The 25,326-nt window shown below is 43.4% G+C and overlaps 1 protein-coding gene across 7 annotated transcripts in view; it reads left to right on the top strand.

Moving 5' to 3' along the window:
* PRKAG2 (protein kinase AMP-activated non-catalytic subunit gamma 2) overlaps positions 1-25,326 on the top strand; it is a 241,939-nt gene that overhangs the window by 132,627 nt on the left and 83,986 nt on the right. The window contains exon 1 of one of the 7 annotated variants that reach the window (XM_053963372.1): positions 939-1,700. The exons of the other annotated variants lie outside the window; for them this stretch is intronic. Coding sequence (XP_053819347.1) covers positions 1,595-1,700 — 106 coding nt within the window. The 5' untranslated portion in view covers positions 939-1,594. Of the gene's footprint in view, positions 1-938; positions 1,701-25,326 lie in introns of those variants that run through there. 7 annotated transcript variants of the gene reach the window in all.

Genomic DNA, 25,326 nt, shown 5'->3' with positions numbered 1-25,326 from the left:
GTGAAAGAACAATGGTGTCTTCTGTACTGTCTTATTTCATGTTCTTCACAGGGTAGACTTGGGGGAACCTCTGGTAGCTGAAGATGACAGAGGAACCTGCTGTCACCTCTGCACATATTCTTGGGATCCCTGAAGGCCCAGGGCATCCTTGCATTAATGCATCTTTCTGAAAAACCAGAGCTTGCAAGGAATCTGTGTTGATAAAGGCCTTTTCTGCAGCATTCAAGGCTGGGCTTTGTTGTCCTTCCCAATGATATTAAGTCCCATAAGTAATCATGGGCACAAGGAAGAAGTCATGTTTCTTTGTAGAGGAAAAAGGTGATATAACCTTCAATTCCTCCTAGGAATTAAAAAGATAAGACTCTCATTACTCATATAGCGTTTGATTTTTGAAAGAGCTGAGCCTCATAATCTAGTGCTGTCCAGAGGAAACATTAAAAAAAGCTTTTGATTTAACAGTGCATTTACTATGATCTTAGGAAGGTTGGCTACGATGGTTTGACCATGCCTTGGATCATGCTTGCACCCCTCTCCAGCTGCTCGAGATCCAGCCCACGATAATCAACCCCTTCCTAAAATAAACAGCTCTAAATGTAGACTCAGAGCCAAACATCATCATACAGCCTGGCTGATTGGGATGAGCAACAGCCTCGTGCATGTTTGTCTCATTGAAAAGACCACGAGGTGGATTTAGCTGTGCTGCAAACAGCTGTGCTGGTGCCTTTTGCTTTGCAGAAAGCGAATTTGAACAGAGCGATCTGCACTGAGCACAGGGACACGTGCAGCACGGGGAGGGCACGTCACAGAGAAGCTCCAGCCCTTCACTCCACGGTTTCCAGAAAGTATCAGCCTTCTTTTTATGAATTGGCAGGAGCTGGATCCCATGGATCCATCGGTCATTAGCTGTGGAGGGCCAGGCGTTCCGGAGCTCATGGAGTCAGCTGGGCTCTCCTGTCCCTCCCAAGACCCAGCACACGTGAATCAAAATAGTTGGGTGATGTCACGTCATGGTGCCAGCGTGCCTGGGACACTGCTGCCAGGAATTGTCTGTCCAGGGGTGGTTTCCTTTTACAGCCTGTTGAAAGAGTCGTCATGCCGAGCTGCACGTGACAGCTCCCTTCAAGAGGGCTGGTGGCTCCTTCGCACCGTCACTATTTTTTAAACAAGGGAGCTTATCAGGCGGCTCCTGACCTTTTCCACATGAGCTGATCCACTGGGAAACGTTTTGGTCTCTGGGGCTTCTGACAGCTGATGTATAAGAGCTCTGTGGCTGCAAGCTGGGCAGACTTTGAACTTCTCCCGCTGTCCACACAGACTTGCAGGGCAGTCACTGTATGCCGGAATTAAGGCTGGAAGCGCCTGGCGGGCAAGGGTTGGCAGCCTGCTGCAGGACAGCTCTCCACAAAGACCACAGCCAGGCACCTCAGAGCTGAGCTGCTGGCCAGCTGGACTTCTTTTGCAGCCACACTGTCTTTCTGGAGAGTTATTTTCTCACACCTGGGCTTTTGGTGTGAGCAACACCTCGCCTTGCCCCTCGTGCTGCTTTTTTTCCTCCAGCCCTGGGCATGAGCGACAGCTGCCGCCACGCGAGTGCATGTTGCAGCTCATGAAGCGTTTTGGCAGCTTCAGAGGGAGCAAGAAGAGAAAGGAGCGATGCAAAATCTTGGAAAGGCGCCACTCCGACCCCCAGGGCCTGTCTGGTAAGGACCCTCTGCATCCAGCAAGGAGGGACACTGCTCTTTGGGAGAGGGTGATAGTGAATAATTGAGCAACAATGTTGTGCTCCCCAGTTTCACTGACTGAATCGTGCATTTGTTGTGTGGAGGTTATTCTGGTGTGGGTTTGCACCAGAGATGAAAATCTCAGCTGACGCCTGTAACACATCAGCCATAACCTTTAGGAGAAGAGTGGTGGTACAGGAAGCTTTGCAGTAAATCCTGTGGCATTCAGAAGGGGCTGTTGCCTGATGTCACTTTAATTGAACAATAACAACTAAGTTCTAAGTTAGGCCTAATTGTATCTATTGATACATGAATTTTAAGTAGAGAAAAAATTCCTATCAGTCTTGTAATTAATGCATTTGAAAAACATCTTTCTGATACTGCAGTTATCAGTATATTTGTGTTTGAGTTGCAATTCGGGACCGTTCTCTCTTAAGCAAAAGCTTTTCCTCATCACTGAGTATCAGCTCCAATACAGGTGCTGAGTTGTGTGTGTCAGAGAGTATCTGTGTGTCACATAAGGATCAGCTGGTCAGGACAAAAGGGATTTTTCAACAGGATCTGGCTGTTGTCTTAATAATGGAGAAATGCCAATTTTAATGCATTTCCTAATGCATATGGACTAATGGTAGCTGGTTCTCTGAAGACCATGAGTGTTACTGAGCAATTCTGTTCTGTGACTGAGAAGGTTAAAACTGATATTACACTGAATCAGCTGGATAAGGCTCAGTTTAGAGAGGCTGACATGTACAAAAGGTAGGCAAGGCTCTTTTGCTCTCTATTGATCAGGAGTCACTGTGTCAAATCCAGCAGAATGATGGAAGTAGGAGTAGTGTTGGACCAAATGCACAATGTGGAGACATACATGTACATTTGGTGATGGGGAAATACAGCTGTTGGTTGGGTGGCTGTCCTGGAGTCTTGGTTTTTCTAGGTAATGTTTTCCAATTTATTTAGTGGTTGGTTGTGTAATTTTTAAGTTGTAATCCTTGCAAACACTTCTCCTTTTGTTCCTGCTGCATACAGTTAAGTGATTTTAAATCTAGAACTGTTTACTGTGTCTTGTTCTGTGTTTTCCTAAACCCACCTGGTGTTTCTGTGGGAGTGGTAGGAAGGTCAAGGTGATGTGAATGAGAAATGACCCAGGTCTTTGGAGTTTCACAGTGTCAGAAACATGCACAAAGACAGGTCACAGGGTTTATGCAATAAGAAGGGGAATATTTATCTTAAAGACATAAAATTCCTTCCCAAATCTCTGGTTAAACTTCCTAAATTCTCATGTAGAGTAGATAGAAACATAGGTGCAATTTGTTGATTGAATGTTGAATGGCACTTTGGACATTCACAGTCTGGTTGTGGTTTCATCAACACAGGGGTATAACCAGTATCTGCAAAAGGATTCACTGCTGGAAGCACTAAACGTAGTGTTGCATGTCTGCTTCCTCTGAGTCTAACTCTAAACCCTGTCCTCAACTCCCTCCATGGAGAAAATAATTTGTTCTGCACCAAAAAACCTGACTACATGAACTGTACTGCTTGTGACAGAGTTATATAAAAAAAAAATAATTGAAAAGTATAATGCTAGCACTGCCAAAATACTTGCTCCTTCTTTTCCTCATTCCTGTTATTCCAGCTTTGTAGCCCACTCCAGTGATACACAGTGAGTACCAGGCAGAGTTTTCTACACAGTTTTTACTCTACAGATCTTGTAAGAGTGTGACCAGGTCAGCTCCCTGCACTTCCATCACCAACAGAGAACTACTGAGTCACAAGGGTGAGAAAAATCAAATGAGATATATCTGAGTTATTGTCTTCCTTGGATGCTCTGCTGTGGGGATTGCCTCTGCCATCCCACCAGAGTCTGGATTCCTTTCAGGGAACAGGTTAACACTCTTGCAAAGGCCTTCCCCTCATGCCCCCCACCCCAATGGCCTTAATTAATTGCAGGGAAATGTCAAAACAAAAGCTTTGCACTATTTGCTGCTTTCAATCTGTAGCTTCAATTGTAGCTTTTAGGCCTCAATAAACACTTTCTGAGCAGCTTTCAAGGGAAGTGCTGGCACTCAGCAGGTTTTATGACCAGTATTAATGTGTGCAGGAGTGCTGGTAGCAGCCAGGCTTGGTGGCTCCTCAGGGTTAATCACACACCAGCACATCCCATTTGGTTGTCATCTACCATCAGGGGTGAGAAATGAATGACAGCAGCCTCCCTGTTGGTAAATGAGCTTGGACTGTTTTCAGAAAAGGAGTGGAAAAGGAAACAAGAGGAAAATATCCCATGATATTTACCCAAAAGGGGTAATCTGACACCCAGACTGGTTGAATTTGGAATTTTTGATTTTTCTTGGCCACTTCCATAATTGTTTTAAGGATGAATCCTCCAGTCCTTGTAAATAGGATTGGGCTAGATGCCATCAGGCCACTGCAACTAAAATTATCAAGTAGTACCATTCTTCTGTGTATTGGTTGAGCTGAACCCCTTCCCTCCTCTGCACTGGTGCAGAGGTTGCATCCTGATGGAGAAATAAAGAGTGGCATTGCCAAGGATGGTCATCTCTGTAATTCCCTAGGTTTGGAGCCTTACAGTCCTTTTTTTCCAAGTGAACAGCAAGGGGAGACCTGAATGCAAACAGAAGCAGAGAACACACAGAGAGGGAAAGGAGAAAAACACGAATGAGTACCAGGAGCAAACGAGAGCAGGAGTGAAGGCAGAGATCCCACAGTTTGCTCTGGGAGAGAAGCAGCCAACAGGGAGACCTCAAAGCTTGAGCTGTCCACCAAACAGCAGGGAAGCTGATTTATGCAATGGGATTTTGGCAGGGCTGAGAACAGGGACTACCCAAAATTTCTCCAGCTTCTAGATCACTGCTGCATAGTTTCCTCCTTCCTCTTGCAGTTGCTGTGCAGGGTTCTGGCAGTTTCTCCTCCTGGCAGCTCTCGCCACAGCCCGATGTGTTGTAAATGGATAGGCTCTGTGGCATTTCTGAAGGGGAAAGATTTTTGACCTCAGAGAGGCTAATTGCTCTGCCCTTTAAAGAACACCATGTATTCCACAAAGGACTGGGTGACATATGCAAAAGGAATAATGTTTAAAGTGTTTTTTTCCCTACCCAAGTCATGAGTTCTCAGCAAAGGAACCACTCTGCAGCACATGTGGCTGCTGTGAGGCTGCACCAGGGCTGCCTTGTGCTGGGCATTTAGCCTCAAAACACTTGTTTTGGAGTCTTTTAGCTGCATGGAAATGCCCAGGAGCTTCTCTTTGCCCACGCTGCTCCTCTTGGGGTTTGTTACTTTAATCAGGTAGCTTTTAATCATCAGGTGCCAAAGCTGAGCCCCAACAAGCCAGGTCCAAGGGGCTCCAAGCAAGCCTGGGTGCTGCCCCTCAGCCCCTGTCCTATCCCACCTCAACAGCTCTCTTGAGGATTATTTCCCTGTTATAATTAGGTGCATATTAGGACTAAATGAGGAGTCATTTAGTCATTTGCTGGATGTCTCAGACCCCAATAAACACAAGTGCAAAAATGCTTCAGCCCTACATGAATCAGGTGGTCCCAGAGTCGCTCTGTAACCTGCGCGGTGCTCCTTTCATCTCATGTCTCTGTAACCACCATGGAGTGGATGGAGGGCTGCTGAGGAGTGGAATGGAATGGAATGGAATGGAATGGAATGGAATGGAATGGAATGGAATGGAATGGAATGGAATGGAATGGAATGGAGGGCTGCTGAAGCTCTAGACTGTGTTGGGAGGTGCTGTGGGGTGTCCTTAGAATACTCAGCCTAAATGGAAATGTCTTCCCCTCTCAGTCAAAAACTCAAGGGGCTTCTTCTGTCTCTTGTCATGGTCCATCCGAGACCCCAGGGGCTGGGTGTGAGGGTGGATCGTGTGTTGAGCAGAGAAATTATGTTCTTCCTTCCCAATAATGGGGATGTGGTGACTGCACCCATGATCACCACAAGCAGGTAATGTGCCATGGGATGTGACCAGATCACACAGCTGTCCACGGGCAGGGACTTACACCAAACCAAAGAGCTGGTGCTTCACAGCCTCCCCAAGTGCAATTGAAAACCCAGGGGATAATTCAGCCTGGCTTTCATCACCTTTCATTGGCACAAGCCTGAGAACAGGGGCAGAAAACATGGAAGAAGTGCAGGATGAAAACATGAAGCACAGAACACATGATGGAGTAGCAATTGCAAAAAGGAAACAAGACTTTATCTCCTTCCCTTCCAGCCTGGAGAGCTGCAGCTCACCCAGTGCTTCACCCCAAAGTGGGTGGTGCTGCTTGTGGGAGGATCAGAGATATTTATCTTTCTCATTCTGGTGAGATGTTTTTGTTATGAGGTAGTGGGGGAGAAATCATAGTGAAAAAAATTCTGGAGAAATAAATGAGAGTGAAGGAATTGCTGCATGTTCCAGCTCTGCCATAAATGAACTGAAAGAGCAAAATCCTGTTGCTCCAGTAAAGCAGCTTAAAACCACCATCATCAGACACTGGGCATGAGAAACTGAGACAGCTTTGGTTTGTTAATGATTTTCTCTAGTGGTTTTCATGCTCTGTTGAGCTGACAGTGATTTTAGAAGATGTGCAGCCCCAGCTGATCAGTACTGATTAATCTTGTACTACAGAGAGAAGCTGGAAGCTGTGAAATTTCTGTAGTTGGTTGTTGGGAAGGAGAAAAGCAGTGACAAGCTTGATTAAATGTCTGAGACTTTTTAATTTGCCATTTTCTGCTTTCTTATAGTCACTGTCCTGGTGCTTTCTGGCACATCCTGGCTTTGTGCACAGCTTTGAGGCATTCTGAATGAGGGGACAAGGACTCTGGCCATGAAGCAGTAGAAACAGCAAGGTGTTTTCAAGCAGGCACCTGTAAATTCAGATAGTAATAAACCCCATAAGACCTCCACTGATTTGATGGAAACTGAAATGGAGGTGGATTGAGCAGAGTGCAGCATCCCGCCTCTGCAGCCCTTTGCAGGCTTGAAGAAGATGTAGACTCTGCCCTCGCGATGAGTTGTCCAAGAATGCAAATTCTCTGAGTAATTTATTTTCAAAGAAGTTATTTTTGCCTGAAGGGCAGGTTAGACATGTAAAAATACAGTGTGTTCTCGAGGCACAAATTTCCAGATCAGTGCAAATGAATCTGCCCACTGACTCTTCTTCCCAGTCCTGCTCCAGGCAGCTCTGTGTGTCTCATCACAAAATTTGGTCCAAAATATCTGTATTACTATAAATGACTGAATTACTCAGCACTGACGTGCTGTTGTCAACAACGTGGTGAGAGCAGCAGGGCCAAGCCTCCCTTTTGATGGGCTGCTTTACAAACTGTGCAGGATTTTGGGCAGGGAAATCTCCTATCTGGGAGGAGTCCAAGTTGTTCTGGTCCTTGTTGCTACTTGTGGGTGCAGGTGTTTGTCCCCCAGACACAGCAACAGCAGGAAAATTTCATTTTTAACTGTCTGAAGGACACTTTCTTGTAATTCTGCAATTATTCAAATAGTATTATTTGAAAAGTGGGATAAATGTTATTCCTGAAAGAAAGAAATTAAAAGCAGGTTTTGGGATTGAATCTGAGCAAAGATGTGAAATGCAAATGGAGTTCATTGAAGTGGAAAAGGAGAAACCGAGATAGAAGGAAGCTGGATACTGACTGTGAATGAAAGAGGGTGCAGATCCTGCCTTTTTCTGACAGCAAGTAATATTTAAGTATTTATCATATTTCCTTTTTTCATCCCCTGCTTCTGTTCTCTTCAGGTAACAAGTAATTTCTGATAGGTATGTAAGGCTGGAACACTATCTCCGTTACTTCTGATATAAATAAGTATCTGATTCATTTTTGAGGCTGAAATAAAATAATGTAGATAAGACTTTCATATGTGGCACCTCAGTTTAATGAACACAGCCTGGGGTGCCTTCATGATGGATGCTGGAGATCACAACCTACATACTAAAAATCACAGGAATTGCTGATTTCCATGCATCCTCTCTCATCCTTATTGCACCAGTTGGGAATAGCATAGAGATAATTTTTTCCCTGCTTTCCCTGTACTTTCCAAGGGTTCTCACTTCAAAAGAATATCTACATGAGAAGCTGTTATCCTAGACTGACTTTCTACTTATTTGAATGTGCTAAGCTAGACCACAATTTATTTATACTCCCATGCAACTATATTACAAATCGTCTTGTCAGACTTTAAAAGCAAATTTCAAGCCCAGGTCTGTTTTTACAGCCAAAAATTGCACTTGACAGTAGCATTTAGGTAGGTGGGTACTTTAGTTTAATTAGAAATCAATGTTTTGGACTATTGACTCCTTGCTCAAAGTTTCAGTGAATTGCCCAAGAGTGCAATTTCAAAGATGTTGTTAAGGCAGTTTGTTTGTCAGGTTTAGTGGATCAGCAAATCCCTGGAATTACCAAGATTCAGCTGTTTTCTACTTTCACCTCTATTCTTGTCCAACCTAAAAGCAGTTCAAGGACTTAAAAGTGCTGGTAATGCTGAGATCGAACGCCTTGAAATTGTTTCAGCCATTTGATTGTCACTCCAGAGTCACACTGACACATGAAGGCTTTGCTCTCAGGAGATGAAGGGCTGCTCTGTGAGATATCGTGGTGCAGCTGGCAGGTTTGGCTCAGGGGCTGAATTCTCCCTGCTGGAAAGGTCACACAGCCTCGCTTGGTTTAAGGACAGACCCCAGTGTTTGCACCCAAGAGCTCCCATTCTGTCCTTCTTCTGCTCCTCCTTTGATGAAGTTGGGGCAATTTAGCTGGAGGATGAATGGTGGGATTGGCTGACATTAATTAATAGCATCCTGTTGTTTCTTCAGAGGTTTTTCCAGTCCTTGGAAAACAGCTGCTTCCCAGTGCTCTGTTCCCTGTGGGGCCACAAGGACCCTTTTGACACACTCAGAGCTACAGTCACCGGATTGTTTAACAGATCCTGCCCATCTGGCCCCATGGTTTTATTTCAGTCAGAGCAGGAATGATGATAGTGAACCCAGGATCCCTGTGACAATCCTGGAGGGCTATGCTCCTGGAGAGGAACAGATGATTTGTGACATTTTCATGGCTTTTATAGAGTATAATTAGGGATAATAAACAAGAACAGGGCAATAAGTCAATTTAAGAAATACAGGTCAGGCAGAAATGAGATGGCAAGTCAAACCAAGACATGAAGGAGATAGAAAGCTTGCAATGGAAGGGGTCTTGCTGCAGGAGTGACTACAAAACTTGGGTGGGTGTTCAAAGGTGAGGGTTGCACCAGTCTCCTTGAGAGGAGGACTGAGGTGAAAGGATGAGAAGCTGGAATAATGTTGGCATTTCCCAAGGGACCTAATTGTATTACTGAATTTAGGGATGGTTAATATCCAGGGATCAGTATGGGGACTGGTATTGTTCATCAGGGACCTGGGTGGTGAGGTGAGCCTGCAGCAGGACATGCTGGGTCCTGACTCCCAGTGAGCCAGGCACCCCAGGACTTGGGGTTGTGGTGGATATAATCTGGAAAATGATCCAGAAATGTGCTGTCATTATCAGCATGTGAACCCCATACTGGGTTACATCAGGAGGAATGGAGCAATCCAGTTTAGGGAGTTGTTATCCCCCTCCTGCTTGGCCTGCTGGGCTGCACCCAGAACAAGGGGTCCAATTTCTGGTTCCACCCAAGAGAAGGACAGAAGGAGGCTGGGAAACTGAAGAGGGTTTTCCTGAAGGGCTGTCAAAATGTTTTGTGACCTACAGCAGATGTTTTGGGATGTGTGAGGAGAGGCTGAGGAAACTGGCAGGGTTTGTTTTTTTTTTTTGTCCAGCAGAGAGAAGACTAAAGGTGCATTTTAACAGCAGCTTGCAGCTCCCTGAAAGGCAGTTTCAAAGGTGATAGAGCCAAACCCATCTTAGTAGTGCAGATAGTAGAAAAAGGAGGAAAAGGCAAGAATTTGTGCCTGAGGAGGATCAGGCTCAGCAAAAACTCCCTCAAGAGGTTGTTGAGGTACTGGCACAGGTAACCTAGAGAGTGGCCTCCATCCTAAGAGATTTGCAAGAGTCTTCTAATCAAAGCCATGGCTGACCTGGTCTTGGTTGATACCAGACCTGTTTTGAGTGGGACATAGAAGAAGGGGCCTCCAGACATCCTTTCCAAGCAACATTTCTGTGATGCTCAGTTGTTCAGTTGCAAGGAAAGCTGAAGTTGCAAATATTGTGGCTTTTTCCCACCCAATTCTCAACGCAGGCACAAAATCATTCTTGTTTTGGTGAACATTCAAGAACATAGTGACTTTCATGGTGGATGCATTCGTGCAGCTGATTTGGAGAAGGGGACCACTGCAAAGCTGAAGACCAACACCAGCACATTTACTGGGCCAACAGAAGCAGCAAGATGTGTTTGTTTCCTACAACAGGTACCTAGGCTGCCTTCTGGCTGTTTCATATGCATTAAGCATCACCCTGAGAGTTCTGGGCAGTTTTTAATGCCCCCTGAGCTGAGCAGTGTCTGGGCACCCCCAGGTGCTGCCCCACTTTGGGGAGTGCTCCTTTCCCAGCCCCAGGAATTGCAGTGGGACTCAGTTTGTATCAGCTATCTGTCACTATAGCAACTCCTCACTTAACCAGTGCCTGCACTAAAAATAGATCACCTTGATCTCAAGGAAAGAAAACCAAAGGAAATCAAAAGGGGCAGTGATAGCAAGAGCTGTAGAGTCAGGTGTTGACTCAAGTCTGGAGCATTTGAAACCTCTTAGGAATAATCTGTCACATAAAACTAATATTTCAGGGGAATCTATTTATCCAGAAGCCCCCCTGTGTCACTGGGTTTGAAGCTTTAGCAAAGGACATGACATTTTATCAGAGGAGTGTGTTTGCAGCCATCACCCAGCACATGGGATGTGAAACCCTGTGGGACATTGTTTAGCTGGTTAAGACACGTAAGGGATCTTATCTTCCCTAAAAGCAGATCTGCAGCTCTGTCCCTGGAGCTGATAGCCTCCTGCACTCTTGTATATAAGTTATCAAAATCCCTGCTGGTTTATGAAATTGTTGCTGGTGTCTGCAGGAGTCTGTGAGGGACCCAAACTTGAAAAAAGCCAAATGCTGTTGGTGAAGTCGCTGCTATCTCACGTTGCAGTGAAGGGGAGCTGAGTGTTTTGGCACCTGATAGGGACAGGGCCCTCTGTAAGGGGCGTGTAAATGATACTTGATCCTATTTTTCCTCCAAACCCAGCTAGTGCTTACATCTTATCCTCACAAAGATAGGGCAATGGAGGTAAAATAGCAACAAGATTAAAAGTTTGTTAAAGAACTACAGAATTAACTGAAAATGCCTTTGATGGGAAAAGAACAGAATTTGCATAAAGACAGTTCATATATCACAGGCAGCACAAATGATGCTCAGGAAAGGGTTAATTTAGCTTGTAGAGATGACTGGAATTAGCAGCAGGTATTCAGCATTATCAGTCAGCAAGAGTTTGCTCTTGATAAAGGGCCAGATTATTTTAATGACCTTTTAGGGCTGACAGTTTGCTGACACAGGCGATATTAAAATGTGTAGGTGCTTTAACTGCCCCTGCCCTATATATACTGATTCTTCTTTTATTTAGCATTATAAATTGTGTCTTTTACATTTAGTTAATCTTCCAAGAACTAAGATAAGCAGCTTTCAATGCTGTCATGCACCGCTGCAATAGGGGAGGGTGAGAGGTGGCACCAATCACCAATTCCCTTCCATCCTTTTCAAGGATATTATTTCAAAATATAGAATTAGTTCTTAGTACATTTTTTTACCTCACTTGAGATCCACTGCTTTTACACTATCTGGGGACCAGACCCATATTCCTCACCTCCCTCTTCACCAGATGATCTTTTTAATCAGCTTTGGAGTTGTGAAGGAACTGCACTGGGAAGTTATTAGATATCCTAAGTGTATTCCCAAACAGCAGGCATGGATGTGTAAAAATAGAAATTTAGTTTTGTAAACAGAAGAAAATCATTCAATGAAAAGGTCCTGTGATACTAAGCCCATTCCAGGCATGACTCCAGCCCTCTGTCACTGCATTTTGGCTTTATCAACGTTTGGGTGAATGTCTCTAACACAGAGACCCTAATGAGGAGGAGATGAGAGCAAATAAACTGTACATATCATTCAAAGACTTGTGCAGGGGTGGATGCTGGTTGCCATCACTCAAGGTGCCAGTGCTGTATTTGCCAAAAAGCAGGAATTCCCCCAAATTGCAGGAGTTAGTGCCAATAAACGCCCTGCTAGTGCTTTTATTCCCAGCTCCAGCCTGGCAGCAGGTTTGGCACAGTTACAAATTTTGCTGTAGGAAAGAGCAGGATACCCAGAACCAGTATTATCCTTACATGATCTTTTCAAGACAGTAAACTGTTTTTTACCTCACTTAGCTGGAAAGATTACTAGAAGTGTTTCTTCTGCCTCTAAAGAAGCTGCTGTTGCCACTGAGATGTAGTAAAACTCCCTTTCATACCCCAGAGCAGGTGACAGCTTTCTCCTGCTGTCAGATTGGGGTTTATTTTCTTCCCTATTTTCTCCCCTTATCCTATAATAGGATACCAGAGTTTTCCTCTCTGTCAGCCAGGTTTTTGTTTAAAACTTCATGGAGATTCTTCTGGGCAGCAGCAATAGGAAAACTAGAGACTGGGTGAAATCTGTTTGAGCTTTAAGGGTTGTAAACAAGGGTCTTACTGTAAATTATTACAATTTTTTTCTCAAAATGAACACCAGTCTGATTTAGAGCATAAAGCAAAGCAGCAACATACCCATACAAGAAGTCCCAGCAGCATAAACTAACCTTGAGATGTTGGAGACTAACACAGAAAAACTGTAAAATACTCAAGACTGACAAAACTAATCCTAACTATGGAGACTTGTAGAGAAATGATGATATTATGGCTTTGAAGTGCCAGGTGAAATGAAAGCCTGGAAAACACTGAATGAGCAGCACTCTTTAATATTTAATTACAAAACTCTGTGGGAGATCAAGAGATGCTGCTTCTCTGTTGGGTGGAGCTGGTGAGTGGTCAGGACCTGGAATGATACACCTGGTGCTGGCTTTCAGCCAAAAATTAGATCTGTGAGGCTCCTACATGAAGGGGAAAGTCAGCCTAAACTAGAAAAGAATTAGGCTGAAGAAATCATTCTAGTAGAAGTTTTTCCCTCCATGTGGGGATAAGGAATAGCCTCAGTCTCACTGCAGCTGCCACGGTGGATTTGTGTCCCTGCCACATCCCTGGACCACACAGACTTGAGTGTGCCTCTGCTGCAGCCCTGCTGTGCAGAATGACCCCATAGAAGCCAAATTTAAATTAGCTGTTTGCCAGTTTAAAGGAGAGCAGCAGCTTCCCACCTGCCCCAAAAGGGAGTTAGTAATTCCCCTTGCTTCCCAGGTGAGCCCCACAGCTGTGCTGACACGGCGTTATCCTGGTGCTGTGTTAAAGGTGGCTTGGATCCCTCCCCTTTGCATTGCAGGCAGGACAATTCCAGCTTGCTTTTTCCTCCCCAGCTTCTTTCCTAATAGGAGTCAGGAATGCACCAGGTCTGATCCTCTCACTGCTATTGCAATGCTATTGTAACCATAAACAGGCCACGTAAGCTCGGACTTGACTCTTCGCACTTCTGAAAACAGCAGCCTGAGCCCCTCATCCTGGATTCCAAAATAAACACAAAAAGGAGGATTTGACCTCAAAAGGCATCAAATACTCTGCAACAGTTGGTGCTTCTTAAAATCAGATTTAATGCCTGATGTCTTTTTACCCCTTCTTTTAAGACCTTTTCACAGACCCTTGACTAATTGGACCAGCACATATAAACACATTTAGATGGCTGGAAGGTTTTGGTTAATAACATGAGCAACTCCTCGTCATTGTGTTATTTGTTCAGTTGTAGATCATGGAGTATCTCTAAAAGATGGGCACCATTAGTATCGTTTCATAAATGGTAAAGTTTAAGCTGTAGAAAACAGAGTGTTTTATCATAAGTTACATCGTGTAGATGGCACTAGGATAAAGGCACGTCCTGCTTGGGTGTAAGGTTACATTGCTATTTTTACTGCTTTGAAACTCACTTTCAGTTAAAGCACAAGAACAACTCTACCAGGTCAGGCCAATTATCCATCCAGGTCAGTCTCTTTTTGTGCCAATTGCCACTGACACAGGTAGTGTAAGAACAGGACAGGAACATAAGGGACATGTTTCCCCTTGTACTCTCCCAGCCTCCAGCACTTTATGGCTCACATCCTAAGCTAAAGCTGATGTTTGATAGGCTTTAAATAGTTTCTTTCCAGGATCTTGTCCAATTTCATTTCAACCCCAAACTTCCAGCAACTACAACAGCACCTGTCCTGCTGTTTAAGAATCTGATATATCAGAAGTATTTGTTTTTGCTTTGAGCCACCTGCTAATTTTATCTAATGCTCCTTCCCTGCTTACCATCTCCATCCCATGCCTGATGTTACAGGCTTCTGTCATAGTCTTTGCTTGCAGTCTTATTTTCCTAAACTGAAGAGTCACTCTGGACCTTCAATCAATCTTATCAGCCTTTCCTGCATCTTCTCTGGCTTTTTTGAGTCCTCTTTGAGCTTGCTCAATAGAAACCCAAGGTCATCTATTGCAATGTATGACTGCAGCTCATTCTGCCTCTCTGTATCACAAAGCTGCCTTCGAGCAGAGCCCATAAGTGACAGGAAAAGGCCACCACTGATGCCACCCTTGGGCCTGACCTGTAGAGCTTGACACAAAAGAAGGTTATTTTTGTTCTGCAGCCCATCCATTTATGTCTGTGGATTGTCCACTCTGCTATGCAAGCCTTGGCCACCCAAGGCACAGCTTACCTGAAAAGAAGCGAGCTTGGTCTTTGTGCTGTATTTTATGATATATTTTATTATTTTTCTCCTACACTGATGAACAAGGAATGGGTGCATTTGCAAGGTGGGACATGTAAAGGGAAAAGCATTTCTTGTCTCACTGATAGGATTAGGAAAGTAGCTTTGTAAGACCTGTAATAAGGGTAGTCAAAAATAGTTCCCTGTCTAGCAGATGGGAAAATGATAAACCCAAAAAATGTTATTATGTGATTTATCTATCGAGAAGATTTAACTCGATAGCAGGAAAGCTGTTTGCAAAGAAAAGGCAGATCAGACTGCCTTGAAGACAAATTCAACTCTGCACACAACTGTGCCGATAGTAAACTAATTTTCTGAAAAGTGGAGTTGTATATTTATTATTTCCTTGGCTTGTGTCTGACTATCTAATCAGTCTTTGTACATGTCAGCAGCACATCCATAATAAGAAAGTGCTGTGTGGATTGTGTGAACTGGAATTAGAAATGTGATAATCAGCCAAACTGTTGGAGGCAATGTAAAAGCTGCCTGGTATTTGCATTCCTCTAGCCAAGGAGAAAACCCTATACGTGCAAATGAGTTGTTGGGGTTTCTTTCCTTCCTGATATGTTATAACCAAATTTCTCCTGAAGCAGCACTTCCCTGACAGCAGGCCAGCTCACACTGGGGTGCCTCCATGCCTGGTTAGACCTGTTCTAGCCTGGTGGGGACAGCTGTGCTATTACTCATATGTGAGGTGATGTGGCAGATAGAGGCACAGAGATGTATGCATGCCATGGAAAAAATTGTTGTGTAGGTAGGCCCTTGGTTTCATCATAAGGACATCACAACTAGGATCAGAAAAATCTATTTTCCCATCTGTACAATTCTGATAATATTAATCCATCCCATCAAGGTGTTCTGAAAGTAGCTAAGAATTAGAAAAGAAAACCTCACTCTGTGGTCCTCATGGTGCCTCAGTATCCTAAATTGTTATCAATCCTGATGTGAGCAATCTGCCAGTTACCTGGTTATACTTCAGCCTCAGGCTTTTCTGTCCCTGTCTTCTTTGGCTCCTTTCTTCCCATATTTGGATTCACATCACAATTGTAAGGTTATAAAGGTATAAGGAGAGACTATAAGCACAAGCCTGATGTTGCAGAGGGAAGGTATGAAGTGCTGAGCAGGTAAAAGCAAGGTTAGAAGTGATGAGTAGGACAAGTTCAGCAAAGTCTGATCCTAAATTCAGTAGCAGCTCTGTATGGCTACCACACCTTTCCTGGGTGCTGTAGGAGAAAATTGTGGGTGAGCCACTGGTGTGTTGCTGTTCAGTCCCTGTGTTCAGCCCTGCCCATACCCAGTGTCCCTGCTGTCATGGCAAGAAAATGAGACAGAAGAAGGTGAGACTTGAAATGAGGAGTTTTTTTCATTTTAAGAACCTGTCCTGACATACACTCCAGAGCATACATTACTTATCAAATTATTCTTTAATGTATATACTTTTGAACCATTCCTGGAAAGTATTTATCCATATTTATAAAATGCAGGATTTGACATTGCTCTATACATAAAGAACATTCTCCTCCCAAAAGCTGCTAATCAGCTAAATGAGCTTTTTGCATGTTTTAAAGGTTTGGATAACTAGAACACAGATGAGTCAGCTCACCCTGCATCAGGACAGACTTGTGTCCCTTGTTGGGTTACATGACCCACCACAATCACCCCCCTGCTGTGAAGTGCTGGATATTTAAATTCTCAAGGGTACAACCTGAGAGAGGGAGACAGAACAAACTCCCTTTCTGCAGTTCTAGGGGCATAATGGAACAGGTCTGTATCCACTTTCTGGTTTCTGAAATTCAGGCTCATTATCCCAGCCTGAACCTACTCCCTGCTCACTGTGTTTAGTGGCAGGTGCCAGAGCTCATCCCAGTTCCACTGGCATCTGGAAGAACAGGAAATATGAAAGGAACTTTAAGCCTGCAATGTAGGAGACTGTCTGAAGAGCTCATAGCTAAGAAACTGTGCACCAATGATTGGAAACAGGAACTCACAGGAGTTCTTGGATTTATTCCATTGTCTAGTGGCAAAAGGAACATTTCAGGACAGAGGAAGCTGATTACATTCTTCCCAATAATATTCTTCTTCAAAGAGACTGACATGTCTTTCTGGTTAAACAGAAATATGAGCTGACAAATGTAGTTATACACTTGAAAAGTAGCAAATCTCAGCTCTGTGTTGCTTACTCAGGCATTGCGAAGGATGTGAGAAAAAAATAGCTGAGTTGTATTCAAATGCAGTATTTTGCAGGAAAGTGATACGAGGATGCAGATCAATTCCCCTCCTGCTCTCAGTCTCCCACAGCTCTTTTCAGCCTTGAGAAAAGACTCGATGAAAGAAATCTGACCCACTCAATTTGAAATTCCCTTGGGTGAGGTCGTTCAGGAAAAGGTGTTGTCATAAGAAGAGGGGTTAATGTAGCAGATGAAAATCAGAGTTGTGTTCACTGCACTGGCAGCTTGAGTTTCACCCCAGCTGACTCCTACTCACATGCAGGAGGTCCTACCTTTGATTAAGGGATGCTCTAAAGCTGAGCTGCTTTGGGAGGGGGCAGCTGAATTGCAGAGGGGCTGCTGTCCCTGCTGACACTGCTCATGACAGTAGGTATTTTATTTCTTTTTCTCTCACTCTCAGGGAAGAAATCAAATCTAGTAAATCCTGGCTCACAGTGGCAGACAGCTCCTATAGAGAGGGAAAGGAGCACAAACAGTGTAAGAGGGGATGTTGTGAGGGACTGTAGCAGGATGGTGTCAATAATTGGAGAATTTGACGAAGACTAATTGTTTATACATGCAATGTTTTTAATGTTACTTACCCAAAATACATTTTGCCTAAGTATTTCTTTTCAGGAGTCTTATTGTAGCAGTTCCAAAGAGTCTTTATGATCTATTTGCTCTCTGCAATAATGTGTCATGGTCTGGGGTAGTAATAGCAGTTTCCTGTTTTTTTACAGAATCTTACAGAAGCCACAGAAAGATGAAGGAATTCTGTCAGGAGGGATTCAGTATCAAAATCAGAACTGAAATTTAAAATTTTTCTATTTCAAATTGCACTTCTCACATAAAAGGGGCCTTTTCTGCTGGCTGGCTCACTTAGTTTGTGTGTAACAGGTGCTTCTATTTAAATTAGCATTCCTGAACTCTCATTTTGCTTGGGCTTTTTTTGTATCACAGCACGCATTCATTCCTGCTTGTTATTTGAGAAGGCTGGAGAGTAGACCAGACAAACCACATCTCCTCCTTGGGTTACAAAGCAGGTAACTCAGGGTCTGGTTTGCTCAGGATGCCTTCAGTTGTATCAGTGCCTGTTTCCCATCCTCATATCCAAAGACAGTGTTTTGTGCTCAGTTATCTCATCCAAGTATCTTCTCCTCAGGTCTCCCATCAGTATGTGTTTCCCATTAGCAGGTGCATTTGCAGACATCTTTGTTAATTTTTCCAACATAAACAGTTTTATGGAGGGTAGAAGGACAAACACTGACTTCTTTCTGAACAGTGATTTAGTTATTAGCAAGTAAGAGCCAGTAGAGAAACTCAAACAGAATGAGATTTTTGTGGGTACTGTGTCCCTTTCAATGTGAGATTATATTTCGATGTTTGGGAAAACCAAAGAGACACATGGAATAATCCTTGATTTTGCAATTATGACAGATATTGCTGAGCACACTGAGAGGAAACCAGCATATTTTAATGCACTTTTTTTGCTCTCTTGGAGGAAATCTGAAGGCCTGTGTGAGTGTGTCTGTCTCTCTGACATGCTGTGATGATATACAGCCACCTTGCAGGTGTACTGAGTAGGCTTTAATTTAGTTAAATCAGGTAATCCTTTGGCAGGAAACTCTCTGCATAAATACCCTGAGGTGTTGGCAGATCTGGTGAGTGCATGGTTGCATTTTCACATCTCTTTGGTTGTGGTGCAGACATGCGCTTTATTGCAGTCAGTATGTTGTTTGCTCAGATTTTTCTTGTATTGTGACGTTTAAAAGGATGCTCAAGAAAGTATTCTGCTGAATTTCAGAGGACTGGGATTACCATTTCAGATTGGGGTGTTGATGCATGTACTGCTTAGACAAGAGAGAGGGCAAATGAAAGGTTTAGGTTTTGTTGATCAGAGCTCACTGAGTGATTTTGGATAAATCAGATAAAAATTTTCCCATTCAGATGCTTGCAGTTCATTTCCTAAAACCCTGTGGCACAATGCCAGAACAGTCTTCAGTAGCACAGTGGAATCTCTGAATCCAGTGAGTGCCCTTTGCCTTAGCTAAGGCACTTGGGCAGTTATTTAAGTAATTTCTATGGATTTGAGTGTCAGATCAAGTTTACAATTCTTGCCTTACGATCTCTGTTTACACAGCTGGTGAAAAACGTGGAAGAGTGAGCTCCCTATGTTGATCCTGAATTTCATGAGAGTGCTGAATGTAGAGGGAGAGCCTCATTTGGCAACAATCTCACTTCATTCAGCATCATCGCCAATCCTCCTTAATTTAATTTAACTGAACTCTCAGCATCTGATGCACATTAATATAGGATGGAGATTTGAAGAGTCATTGATCTGAGGCAAACAGGAAATCATGGTTGATGCATTTTGAGGCTTTTGGAAAAGGAGCTGGTATTTGCTGTCCCTTTGCTGTATCCCTAGTAAGCTTTGAAACATCCTGCAGTTCTGGGAATGAGTCTGGAACTGCAGTGTCCTCTGCTGTGGGTATTTCTGTAGGGAGAAGCAGCTGTGCTGGAGCTTATGGACTTTATTTTACCAGTGCAGTCAGTGAGGGAGAAGAGAGCCAAGAGTCTGAAAGTCAAAGGCATGCTGATGCTTCTGGGAAGGAGGTGTTGGTAGCACAAGTAGTAATGCCATGTGTCACCAAACAGCAAAAAAGCCGGGAACAGGTTTTCTTCCCCAGAAAACAGGTTTCTGAGAGATTTCTGAAAAGGAGGTGGAAGTGTCAAACTCCCAGAACTGGAAAGAAAGGAGCAGAAACTGTGAAAGTGGTTTGGCTTTTTGCTTTCTAACTCCCTGTGTTTCATCCTAATGATTTAATGGGCTGTTGAAGGTACGTGGGCGAGTTCTTGGAATCTAATCCACCTATAAAAATCTCAACTGGTCCTGTCAGTGCTCATTAGCTGACATAGAGCTTCCTTCATTTCAGCCTTTCATCTCATGATAGAAGAGGTTTGCAGGTGGGGCCTCTGGGTAGGTTTCCTGTCCTGCCTTCTTGGGCACATGCTGAGCGTGACTCTTCCAAAAGCAGACGCAGTGTGAATCAAGCTCATGTGATGCTTGAACCTGAAATACATGAGCTATGGATCACAAACTTCTGCTCTCCTGTGATTTTATTTTATATATAAAATATATGTGACTAGGCTTTCCTGTTGTCATGTGGTTTCAACCCAAATATTGTGCCACATTAGGCGCAGAATTTTAGTTGTGAACAGGGAATGGTAAGGCACAAGATTCTGAAACAGTGTGGCTGTGAACAAGTAACTAATGACAGATCATCTAATGATACAGCCCATTGTGATTTTCAGTGAGTTATTCTGTGTCCATATGGTTTTTAATGCTGTAAGTAAATGTAGGTTTTCATGGCATTAAAAATCACAGTACAATTTCTGGGCTTAGCTTTTCAACACTATAAAAGCTTCCTTATGTGAATAACTTATGGAGGGACTATTCATAGCAATAACTGCTTCTCCCAGCCCTAAGGATTTCTATTTTATTTTGCATAAACCTTGCCATACAGGCAGGACAGGGAGCATCTGTCCCACTAACATCATGGAATTCAACTTTTTATAGGAGATAATATTGAAACATAGGCATGGGGGTGGATGAGTCAGAGGTGAAAGCAGCAGAGGGGCTTCAGGGCAGAAATGTATGGCTATTTCTTACTCCAGGATCATATTTACCTGGGATTGCTGTTACATTTTTTTCTTTTCAGAGGATGTAATTAGAGGTGAATTTTACTTCCTGTTTAAAAAGCATCAAACTGTACTGTTCCTTCTGCAGAACCAGCAGAGTTACTTTAGACTGTTTTTCAACCCTTGTTAAAAACACAGGGTTTGGCAGTCAGGCAGGCTGGGTTTCAGGATTTTCTATGACTAAATTCCCGGTACTGTTTTGAGTATTGGAGCCTGGCAGTTATCTGTAGCTGTCTGACAAACACTTGCTTGTCTTCAACTGTTCTCACAGGCAGCTTTGCTTGATTTCCATGAGGGTTTTTTTGGCAGCCACTTAGATCTAAGAATACATTATCAGTCTCCATCCAGATCCCCATAACTTGTAAACCTCTACCCAGGCTATCTGGAGGGAGCAAAGGGGAGAATCTCCTCTGTGGGCTGTGGGGCAGCAGAGATGATCCAGGACTGTGGCAAATGTTTTGGTGGCTGTGGTTGCCTCTGCCCCTTTGTGAGAGCATCCTTAGCCCTTCATCAGCTTGGATCCAGCACAGACATAAAGTTGGTGGAAGGCAAAAAATGACTTGCCAAGGCAAAGCTGCTCTCTGTGCTGAGAATATGAACACAAAGACCTTGCTGGGGAAGGGGAAGGTTTGAACTCATCTCTCTGTCCTCAGCTATGCTTTGGCTAGTTTGGCCCATCTCTGCCCCATCCTTGCTGCAGCAGAGGCCAGAGATGTCTCTGGCAGAGCCTCTCTGTGTCCTGCCCTTCCCAAACTGCATTTGTCTGGTTTTATGGAGACCTTCCACCTCTGTGTCCAGCCGGTTTGGCTATGGCAAGAAAGAATGTGCTAAATTCTCAGCACAGAGCAAAGAATGTAAAACCAGGAGGTTTAACCTGGGGGTGTGTCACCCAGGCATGCCCCAAGCCCAGGTGTCTCTGTATGGAGTGGTATAACATTCATCCCACTGCAGCAAGGCTGCCAAGCCACGTGGCTTGGCAATCGGACATGCAGGCGGATTGTTCTTTGACATGTTTAGAGAGGCACACCTACCAGGCAGCATGTTTGCCCACATTTGAAAGAATCTTGATTGAAACAAGAGGGATTACAACATTCAGTGTTCAGTCTCAGGCTGCAGGAGTGATTTCAATTAATTAAATGGCATCAGGACAAGTTTGGGAGTTGTGTAAGAGCATAAAATCGAATATAAAGGAGTCATGGAAAGGCATCTCAGCACTGCTGTGAAATGAGGGAGGCACCTTTACTGCCCTGTTCTGTTGTGCATTTGGTCCTCAGGATTTAGAGAAGGGCCATTTTTTGTAGTGGCAATCAATTAGACAAATATTGCATTAATTCAAAAGTATTTCCACAGTCTGTGGGATTACTGTTGGAGATTTCTGATGGATCTGGGTTCCATAGTCCTTCCACTGACACACACAGTACCCTTCATGCTGCCTGGTGGGACTGTAATTGTCTTCTCATTCTCCACATTGCTGGTCTATAAATGCTTCCATTTCCACTAGTGAGGGAATAAATTTTTTTTTTTTTATGTCATAGGTCTTTCTATTTCAGTTTCTTTACCACACCTTATGGGACATCAGAAAGAATGGCTTGTTTTTCTTCTATTTTCTTAGACATGGCTTTATATTGAAGTCCCCAAACTTCTCTAGTGCAGTTTTACACATAAAAAATCTGAAAGATGTTCAGCCTGGATTTGTACATGGAATGTTTGTTCTAAAAACCTGAGTCATGATTTTTTTTTTATTTGCTTATTTATGTGTGTACATGTGTACAGTTACAGGTACAGGCAGCTGGAAGTTGGTAACCTGTAAATCTGGTAGCAAATCAAATGTCACAGCTGAATCAAAATACAGTCCATGGCCACGACTGAAGTTATAACACACATTTCTATAAACACTAATGCATGCATGGCAAAGATCAGCTATACTTAAGTAGAGGCAAAAAAAAAAAAACAAAAAAACAACTCAACCCAGAATAGTTTAAGTTCTTTTGAATTTTAAAATATTGGGGAATAAAAGTGGCAGAGACTGTGCAACTCAGATATGAACAGCTTGCTCCAGAAGTTACTCTGAGGCAGGAAGTACATGAGCACATATGTAGAGTGAATTGTTAACTCTCTTGGAGTCCAGGTAATATTCACTGAAAGTCTCTCTATTGGTTTTTATTGGGATTTAGATCAAGACTTTTGCTTGAGAGTGAAATGAGAGATGGAATCAATTACAAACCATTTCCTCCCTTCCAAAATACAGCTTCACTAAATAACAACAATAACTGAACAAATCAGCTCATTGTGGCTCGTTCCATCAGTTTTGTGGATGTGGAGCACGCATTTCAATGTTGCTAAGGTGGTGTAGTGGTCTATTTTACATTTTGCCACTATGTTTTGTAAAAAATTTAAGAGGCTTCTTAGATATTCATAGCATGATAGAGCAAGTCATAAATCATTGCTGTGTGGTAGGTAGGAAATGTCCCCAGGATTCACAGAAAGGGGAGCAGAATCAGAGGAAAATAAAATTGTGGACCTGGAGTGCTCTTTAATTTCCCTTGGTTTTATATCCTCTACCATTATTTCAGTTGAACATTTACAAATTTTTTGTGATCATAACTCATGAATAATTGCTGGGTTTATTATCATATTATGTACAATGGAAGTCTGATTCTTGCTTCATAAATAGATACAAATCAGGAGTTGGTTGAGGTATTAATTTTTCATATGTGTATATAAATGAGAAAAGAAATCAAAATTTATGAAGCAGAATTACCAGTCTAAATTTATTTCAGCTTATTGAATCTGTAGTCTCTAATGCCCCTGGCTTCTGGAATTACATTACCTTTTAAAAGCTCTAATTTTCTTCCTTTAAAAAAAAATGAAACAAAAATAAAAGCTTTTTTTTTTTTTTGGTCCCCTTGGAATTTATAGCCCCTTAGAGTGGAGAAAAATATTAGAAAGACTTAATGTTTCAAAAGAAGAAAACATAGGAATCCTGACATTTATAGGTTTAAATACCGTGACACTTTCAGGGTTGAGCTGGTGATTTTTTGAGGCATTTGAAAGCAGTCTTAATGCTGAATATACAGTGTGCACACAAATGTTGTGTTCTAGGACCATATGCATTAAAATGGCTGTATAGGACTATTGTTTAATCCTGGACATGTCCATGGAAAACCAGGCAGCTGAACCAGGAGCTGGCTCCACAATCAGGGCTGCGTTACACAGGCTCCACGTGCACAGCTTTAGGCACAGTTCTTTGACAATTTTGGCTCTTGGTCTGGGTTGTGCAATGCTCAAGCAAAGGTGGCTGAGCTGCCTGTGATGCCAATCAATGAATGAGTTAAAATTGGATTGGCTTGTGAGACATCTATGACTAATCCAGTGTTTTGGTAGCTCTGCTGTGGCCATATCAAGTCTACTTCTAACAACACAGTTATTGAAATGCTGGGTTATATTTACATTCAAGAGGGGAATGGTTTGTTGGTGTTGCTGTACCTAACTCAGAGTGTGAGATCCAGCATTTGTGCCAGGGGATCTGAAACACCCTGAGCAAAACAAGGTGTTTGGGAGCACGTTCAGCTTGGCCACTCTCTGGTGTTATGGCCAGCAGAAGCCACAGCTCTCAAAAGTGACAGTCTTCCCTTATGCATGGAGTAGATAAACAGCCTAAGAATCCAAACCTAGATTAGTTACATTGACTTATTAAAGTATAAATGACCCCCTGTGAATCCCAGAGGGAATTTTTTTGAAGAACTGTTTGACAAGGTCAGCAACTCAGTTTGGAAATTGCAGAAAAACCCACCCTCTACTTTAGCAGAATGGCTGGGGAGGTTTTTAGGCCTGTTCACAGGAGTGAGGGTGGACCTGGCATCCTCAGCCAGAAAGGGTAAGGTCCATGTTGGAGACAAGGCATGTAGATCCCCTGGGAGTAGGACTGGAGCACAGGGAAGGGAAAATAGCATATGTTATTGAACTGGCTATGTAAGAATGAGGGTTTCATGGCATTTCAATGAAATTCCCTTGTTTCTATCTGCAGCACAGACCTGTGCATTGCAGCCTTGCACTGGTGGGGACAACTGGGAAGCCCAGGTGCCCCATGAAGTAAGGTCAAATGAGAATCAGTTTCATTATCCAAGTGGGATGAAATGTATAGAAGATGGAGAGCAGATGAGATCTGAAAGATCACTGAAGCAAGACAGCTTGTTTTCAGGAAAAACCAAATAAACAAATTCATGATTAGCCACATTTCAGACTAGAGTCATCCCGTGTGTTACCATCATGATAAGCATGTGCTTTTCCCATGAATTTCTGTGGCACGTTCCGTTTTGCACGTTATCTGCAAGCTGGCCTCTCACAAAGCCAAATATTTGAGCAGGAGTCATCGCCATGGAGTTGGAGGGATCAGATCAGCAGCCCAAGAGCGAGCGGGGGCAGCTGAGTCAATGGCAGAGGCTGACCCCAGCAGCCTGCCAGGAACGGGCAGCTCCGCATTCCAGCTCGGCGCAGCGGGAACGCCGCCAGCCCCGGCTGCCCAGGAAAAGTCATGAATTAATGCATGTCTCTGCCGAGGAACAGGGATCTGCTGGGGCCTCTTGGGAAGGAAGGGAATGCACTGGTTTGTGCTTCTGTCCCCTGCTCAAAGAGCAACTTTTAACCCTGGGGAGTGTATAAATACTGGGTTTGTGAACCGAGATGTGTAGGTTGTTATTTTGGTCTACATCTCATTGTGGATAATGCTCTACATATTTGATGTAAATGGTGCAATGGGTCTGGCTCCAAAAGAAGTGTGTAGCTCAAGGGATAAATTGCATCTCTGTTCTCAGG

The sequence above is a fragment of the Vidua chalybeata genome, chromosome 1 (assembly GCF_026979565.1).
Source record: "Vidua chalybeata isolate OUT-0048 chromosome 1, bVidCha1 merged haplotype, whole genome shotgun sequence".
In the NCBI taxonomy this organism is placed as follows: domain Eukaryota; kingdom Metazoa; phylum Chordata; class Aves; order Passeriformes; family Viduidae; genus Vidua; species Vidua chalybeata.
Note: the sequence above shows the minus strand (reverse complement) of the source record. Positions and strands in the feature narration are given on the sequence as shown.